The sequence below is a fragment of the Ochlerotatus camptorhynchus genome, unplaced genomic scaffold (genome assembly GCF_037179485.1).
Source record: "Ochlerotatus camptorhynchus isolate MF236.1 unplaced genomic scaffold, CSIRO-AGI_Acam_v1.1 ptg000138l, whole genome shotgun sequence".
NCBI classification, from domain to species: Eukaryota; Metazoa; Arthropoda; class Insecta; order Diptera; family Culicidae; genus Ochlerotatus; species Ochlerotatus camptorhynchus.
This window is the reverse complement of record NW_027040628.1, coordinates 118,631-126,108: the sequence shown is the minus strand read 5'-3', so window position 1 is coordinate 126,108 and position 7,478 is coordinate 118,631. Positions and strand designations below refer to the sequence as shown.

The window sequence follows — 7,478 nt, the reverse complement described above, 5'->3', positions numbered from 1 at the left end:
GAACCCGTCGGGTCGGGTTTCGGGTAAAATATCCATACCTAACCATCTATATAATATTTGGACCCTGATTAGTCCCTTCTTTGCCCAAATCTGTTAAAATTTCATCAGATCCTAAAGTTTATCTTAGCATTTTACAAGATGTCAAAAAGCGGTATAACGATAAACATCACCTACATGATTTTATTTTAAATAAAAAAAATAACAAAATGGGTATACGGGTACCCCGTCGGGTTAAGGTTTAAATCCCGTCAATAATAACAAAAACAACATCTTGGTATAAAACAATCATACAAAATATATTCCTATAAGTTAAGATTTTGCTTAAATAGTGCTAATTGAGCTGTTCTCCAACGTCTACTTCCTAGCCAAGTTGATGAGATTTTCTGCTTCTACCGGTCCGGTTGCCAGAATAATTTCTCTGAACACTCCATGCTCCGTTTGTACCAATTCGTACGGTGTACCAAATTCGACTGCCCTGCCTTCACTCATCACCAGTATCCGATCGTAATCCATGATAGTATTGAGCCGATGAGCTATCGTCAGTACCGTGCAACCGACGAATCGCTGTCGGATAGTATGCTGAATCAGACGATCGGTTCTAAAAGCATTGGAAGATCCGATTAACAGATGATGATTGGAATTAAAACTATACAACTTACTCAGGATCCACATTGGCCGTAGCCTCATCGAGCAAAAGAATCTTGTTGCTTCGCAGAACTGCCCTGGCCAAGCACAGCAGTTGACGCTGACCAACGCTGTAGTTGGATCCACCAGATGCGACGTAAGTTTGCAACCCTGCAGGGCCATCGGCAACATCTTTTAGTTCTACCAGATCCAATGCTTGCCATAGATCCGAATCGGAATATTTATCGAATGGGTCTAGATTTTTCCTCAGACTTCCACTGAACAGTACCGGATCTTGTGGGATGATCGATATATTCGATCTGAGGGTTTCCAATGTGATCTCTACCGTGTTTATACCATCGATCGTGATGCTTCCTTCGAGAATAGCCGTGCGGAATAGTGCCCCAATGATCGAGGATTTCCCTGCACCGGTTCGACCCACAATTCCTACCTTTTCTCTAGGTTTAATCTCAAAGCTAAGATCGCGAAGCACCAAAGGAGCCCCCTCGTAATACTTAAAATTGACCTTCCTTAACTCTATCCTACCCTCCGAAGGCCATTGCCCGGATCTCACTCGTTCCGCATCTTCGGTAGGCTGCTGCTCTGTTGGTAGATTTTTGTACTCCAACAACCGTTCGACCGCAATCAAATGGTTGAACATTTCCGCACTTTGCCGAATGCCAAACTGTAGCAATCCCGCTAGAGCAGTTATTTGAGTAACTACCAAACCCACCTTGTCGCCGAGGACGGTATTCTCGAACAGTAGAAATGTGAATATAACGATAACTAAGAACAAAAAGAATATCAAATCCAGCACGAATCCGAAGGCAACTCTACCACAATGGAACATGAAGTACGCCCCAGTGTTCACGTTCTGGTGCTGATCAAATTCGCCCATCAAAAGTCTCTGCACTCCAAACGAACGAATCGTTGGCAGACCGTTAAGAGTAGTGGCAATGTGGCTGAAGATTGGTGATCGAGCTAAAATAGAATTAAGTTGTAAGTTAGTTCAGCGCGGCAATTAACATCGATTCGAACTTACTGATTCCTTCCAGTCTTCTACTGTTTTGCGAAGTTTTCATGTAAATCGACCGGGTGTACAGTAAGATCACCAGCAGAATCAAAATCGGTATCAGAAAGAACGGTTGAACTATCAGAATTACCAGCATGGCACCGATGATGGTCAGAACGGTTTGCGCAGCATCCATGATCGATTTTGGCAACATCTCATCCATCGCACCCATGTCTTTGGAGAAACGATTTAAAATCCGGCCAGATGGGTTGGTATCGAAGAACCGTTTCGTTGCCGAGATAAAACCCTTGAAGCACCAATCGTGGATGGTTTGCGAGGCACGAGCACACGATCGGTAGAAGTTGTTAGCCCTAATGGAAAACGGTCGACACTTGAGAATTTACACTGAGGACGTGAATCGCCACATCCGGTTCACAACGGGCAAGAAATCGAAATTTAACGACAGTAAAGACTGTTTCAGAATTATAAGCACATCCAACGACCGCACCTTCGAAATATTTCCTCAACTCGGCGCTACTGTTCTTCAATTGTGTTGAAACAGTTGTTGGCGGTTTTTAGGCTTGTTTGAAAGTTTATCCGGATGTGGTGCATGGAAGTCATCAAATACTTACCGTGTCATGCCGATTATGAAAATACTGGCAACTGCTGCGGCTTGCACATACAAGCAAATATCCGTATCTAGAGGTTTCTCAGATTCATTTTCAATCACATGGGTTCCGTTATTATCGCTTATAAACGATCTCAACTCCTCCTGTGATACCCAGAAAGAGATCCAGTAATCGGTAAAACTAACGATCAATTGAGTAACTACAAATAGTAGCACCAGTACGGAGGCAATGAACAAACTGCCAGCTCCTGAGGCGTAATGCATAAAAATTGATCCTGCTACCGTGTCTTCCGATGATTTCTCGAAAGCCTGTTCAATTTTCTTACTGTCATATTCTTCCATTGGTTCGTTTTTTAAATCACTACAACTCGATTTTGATGATGTTACTGAAATACACGAGCTTTGTCTACTTAAATGAGATTCGCCATCTGTACTTTCGGTACATTCTGAGTCGACCCACTTCACCAAGTCGATTCCTTTCTGCATGAGATCTTGCGGTCTTCCTTGAGCTTCTATTTTGCCCTAAAAGATCACACGCATTAGGCTTGGTAAGGGCTACATTCTATGAAGGACATGCTTACCTCGTTCATCACAACAATCCAATCAGATTCCACTAAGAAGTGCACTTGATGCGTCACCAAGATCCTCGTAGCACCTTGTCTGCCGAGAAAACCTTTGTCGCCGATACATAGATCGAAGAGATGCTTTGCCACGTGTGCATCAACTGCACTCAGCGGATCATCCATCAGGTAGATTCCTGATTGCCTGTAGACTGCTCGTGCTAAACTAAGATCCGATCAATGTCTTGAACGAATTCAAATAATTCAAAAAATCTTACCATATTCTAGCTTTCTGTCCACCTGACAGAGAAATGCCCCGTTCGCCAACCAACGTTTCATCTCCATCTGGAAACTGTTTCAAATCCTCTTCCAAAGCGCATACATGAACCACTTTCTTGTAACGTCTTTTATCCATTGCAATTCCGAAGAGAATATTCTGCCGAATACTACCAGCGAATAGCCACGGCTCTTGACTAACGTAGGAAACCGTTTCATGGTTCACGATCCGTCCCGACTCAAGAGGTAGTTCGCCAAGAATCGCTTGAAAAATGGATGATTTGCCGGAACCGATAGGACCAACAATTCCAATAAGCTGACCTCTTGGAATATCCACACTCAATTTGTCCAACGTAAGTGGTCGGGGGTTCTGATCTCCCTCCTTTGGTTTGACCCATCGAGCAGTCACCTCTCGTAAGGATATTGCCGTGTTGGCTTCAGTTGGTTGACCAGTTTTGGTTTCCTCGGATTTTAAAGGAAGTCCATTTTGATGGATTTCTTCGAATTCTAAGAATTTTTGCAACCTTCGTGTTGCAACCAGTCCTTCTGCTATTTCTGCCACGCCTCGCACAAACATCCCGGACATTGTGTACGAAACAATGTTTAGATAGCTAGCCACTACAAACACTTTGGCAGCGGTTATCTCTTCCTGCATCACTATCAACGCAACCATTGTGGCGAACAGGGCAGCCCGGGTCGTAAACAACACAAAGGTCATGTACAATCCTCGAATAAATCCGCTTTTGAGGACGATCTTCAACTCTGCTCTTCTGGCGGCGGAGATCAACTGGGCGAACGGTTTCTCCCAAGCATACAATTTGATTACCTGAATTCCCGATATGATTTCGTCCATCAAACGAATCCGTTCGTCCGTTCTTAGCGCAGTTTGCAGGCGGAAGCGCGAAGTCAACTTACCGAAGACGGCTGTAAAAAATAGCTGAAGATTAATCTCATGGTTCATTCTACTGAGACTCATTCTTACACTGAATCGGTGTAACCACAAAGATAACCCCCATCCCGATGGGTCCAGCCCATCCGACTTCGTACCACAGGAGGACCAGTACGATTACGGTTACAATCGGTGAAGCCCACATGTAGCAAATCAGAAATGCTACAATATCGAACCGATTGACGTCGTTCGACATCAGGTTGACAACCTTTCCAGGTGAGGTGTCCCCTAGGGCGTTCCGCGACAGACGTAGCGATTTACGATACAAGACGCTGCACATCGCAATCTTCGTTCGAATTCCAGTTAAACAGGTCAGGATGGCGTACTGATTATCCAGAATGATACTGGCCGCTTTGGCTGCGATCATGGCGATTGCGTAGTACAATGCTTCTTCGTAGGAAATCTCCGATTGGCGTCTGGTTAGTGGGAAAGTTTAGTAAGTTGCAATTTTAAAATTTTCTAGTATCTATGTATTAATACCTAAAGTACAGCAGCAGTCTTCCGAGGAAAATGGGCTGAGCAATACGAAGTATGATTTCTCCAAATACTGTGATTATGGAAAGAATGGCCCAGTCTTTCCAGAAAGTACGAAATATTGCCTTCACCAGCGAGGGTTGTAAGTTTGGATTGTGTATGCGTTTCTGAACCTGTTTTTGCCAGTTTCTAGGGGGAAATTTTACCGTTAGATATAACAATCTTCAGGAAATCGGCTTAAAAGTTGTATTAGAGCTTATGTGGATTTGCGTTGTGAGTTCAGGAAACGTTTATGTTACTACGGATTATCGCTTAAAGCAGCATATTGGAGTTAGGGGATGTAACTGTACCGAGGTCAGTTCGCAGATATTGTGAGTAGAATGATATTCGGGGATTTTATTGAATTTTCAAAGGTTGCGTGGCAAAACTGAGATTTTAAAATAACTTGAACAGAATTTAATTTATAGACCACAACCATCTAACCTAACGTATTTCGACCACCGTGGTCATCTACTATTTCATTCTAATTAAGCATAATAAAATCCATCGCGAATAGAAAGACAATAACAAGACACACTTCAATGACGTCTTGACTGAATTGATTCACGCGCTGACTAACCAAAACGAATCCACTACAAACTCGTCAAGCACAATCAATCCGCACTTACATCTCTAATTGATCACCCAATTTGTCTGCCCGGTCGTCCTCCAGTGGTTTGTACAAATCCGCTAAGCCCAGCGTCTTGGTTGACCCCTTTCGGAACATATCCACCGTCCACCAGAAGGTTAGCACCGAGAGCAGGTTTGCATTTTGGCGTGGGTTGTTACACAACTTTACCTTTGGTGCTTCCATATTACGCGACTTGTTCTCACTTTACTATCACTGTGAATAATGTCATTTCATGCTTCCCATCCACAGCAGTTTGTTTGATCTCATAAAACTGCCGTATAGATAAGCGAACACTCTTCACGTTCACTGCGTTTCAATTTAACAACACGTTAAGTACCAGGTATCTTTTCTCCAAGCTCACGTTATCTAGTGCGGCGCTACATCACTGATGGCATACAATCGAAGCAAATATTTGGATTCAAAATCGAATCAAACAAAACTCAACAACCCGTGATAGGACGGAGGCGACGTCGCCACCAAAATCAGCTGTTAATACGCGTGCCGACAGACTACAGCTGTAAAATTGCACAGTTTATGTTGTGATTAAAAGACACACATGTGCAACTGATGGCAACAGAACGACGACTAGTGTCGGATGGAGTCTGCGCTCTATTGCCCGCTGAGCCACATGTTGCTCTGTACTATCGTTAGAAACTGAGCGAATGCCTAACTACACAAATAACATGACGTCGTCGCGTTTCATCGTATATGTTTGCACACTTTTGCTGGTATTCTGTTTCTTCACATCTAAATCATTCTCATCATTTAGTTGCTATGGTTGCCGCAAATAGCTTATCCTAAACCTAGTTTTGCAGTAGCACAAGTACCCGAGTAAAAGCTTTGTAATAAAAACAAATACATTAATAATTGTCTGTTCTTCTTAATAGCTACTAGGGTAAGTGCATCAGTTTTGGTGCTAGTATTCTAGTCAGAGAATCAAAACAGAGAAAGCAATCATAAAGACAAAGCGCTTGAAACGACTACTATGATAAACTCTCTCTGCAACATAGCTTGATTAGAACGGTGGAAGGAAATAGATAAAATTTCTTGCAAGCTTTGTTGTAACAAACGCGGTTGACAACATAGCTTGGTCCGAACGGTGAAAGGACATGACAAAAAAATCCCCATGTACTTCCATGTATCATCTCCTCATCTCCTTACAAACAATTATACTTGGTTGCTTCCACCGCCTACAAAAATGCAGAGGAGGAGAGGATGGTGTTTATCAAATACAAGTCCAAGGAAGGCATGTGAGACCAAAAGATGCTGCCGTTGCATTATGCTAATGGAAAAAAGTGAATGTAAACATATCGGCAGCCGGTAGTAACATTCAATATGTATGGGTGTTTAACCTACCGCCCGAGATATCCAATCACAATCTGACGGCTCATCAAGTACGTAAAAATCAAACGCTTGATCATCAGCTTGATTTATTTACTGGTGTCCGTATTGGCCCTCTCCAGAATTATTTAGCCTCCCCGGGGTATTTTGTCAAGCAGTTTCGAGGTTAAATACTTTTTATTTTAGTTGATTTTTATAAATGTGTACTTTTCTTAATCTTCTAGAAACAATGCCGTGAATTTATATTATATCGACATTCAATTGAAAGCTTCAAGGACTTCTAAGAAGTTCAAGAAACATCATAGAAATTAACGAAACTTACTAGTAATTCTGGGAGCTTCATAAAACTCAATAACATCGAAACCCAAATTATTTGTGTCGAACTTAATACGTCTGACTCTCTAGACGAAGTGATATCACCGTCACCTGACCCCCTCTCCAGTTTGTTGGAAGAGTTAAACAATGAGTAAAACGCTGATGATTAGTCTTTTTGGTACGAGGAGGGTCTGGAAGCCAGACTGGTCGGATTACGACGCGCGCAAATTACCACGGCTAAATCAACAATAATAGGCTGAAAAAGCTATAAGGCAAAGAAAACAAAATCGGCCACCGGAACACCAATCGACATAACGACCAGGACAACATTAACGGCAATAGTAAAAACAACAGTTCCTATAAGTTCAACCACATCAGAAATATATTTTTTTGATTTCCTTGATTTGTTTTCCGTCGATCTTGTTTTCCGTACTGAGTACCAATGCTACCTACACCAGGAAGGCAGGTCCCACACCTGGACCCTACCTATCGACCATGGACCGTGGACCAACAGCTTTACTTCCCCGTGATCAGTGATTTTATTCCTCAGAAAATCCCAGCGCCACCTTTGAGATGAGAGGAAATCACGTTTACCACTACACCACAGGCGCCGCTTAAAATCAGAAATC

At 42.7% G+C, this 7,478-nt stretch overlaps 1 protein-coding gene across 1 annotated transcript; it reads right to left on the bottom strand.

Moving 5' to 3' along the window:
* Nucleotides 1-343: 343 nt before the first annotated feature.
* On the bottom strand, nucleotides 344-5,762 carry LOC135700551 (ATP-binding cassette sub-family C member 4-like). The gene is made up of 9 exons (XM_065221066.1): nucleotides 5,192-5,762; nucleotides 4,530-4,712; nucleotides 4,083-4,465; nucleotides 3,103-4,024; nucleotides 2,846-3,050; nucleotides 2,269-2,786; nucleotides 1,667-2,007; nucleotides 660-1,605; nucleotides 344-598 (listed from the first exon to the last, which is right to left on the bottom strand). Exons 1-9 carry the CDS (start codon nucleotides 5,374-5,376, stop codon nucleotides 355-357), a joined length of 3,927 nt encoding a protein of 1,308 aa, XP_065077138.1. The 5' UTR covers nucleotides 5,377-5,762; the 3' UTR covers nucleotides 344-354.
* Between the last annotated feature and the right edge of the window lie 1,716 nt (nucleotides 5,763-7,478).

What these genes read in the sequence shown, in the direction of transcription:
- LOC135700551 (XM_065221066.1), bottom strand. Translation starts at nt 5,376, where the DNA reads ATGGAAGCACCAAAGGTAAAGTTGTGTAACAACCCACGCCAAAATGCA. An exon ending in TAGAAGACTGGAAGGAATCA is followed by an intron (nt 1,606 to 1,666) that starts GTAAGTTCGAAT and finishes ATTCTATTTTAG; the next exon opens with CTCGATCACCAATCTTCAGC. An exon ending in ACGGCCAATGTGGATCCTGA is followed by an intron (nt 599 to 659) that starts GTAAGTTGTATA and finishes CAATGCTTTTAG; the next exon opens with AACCGATCGTCTGATTCAGC.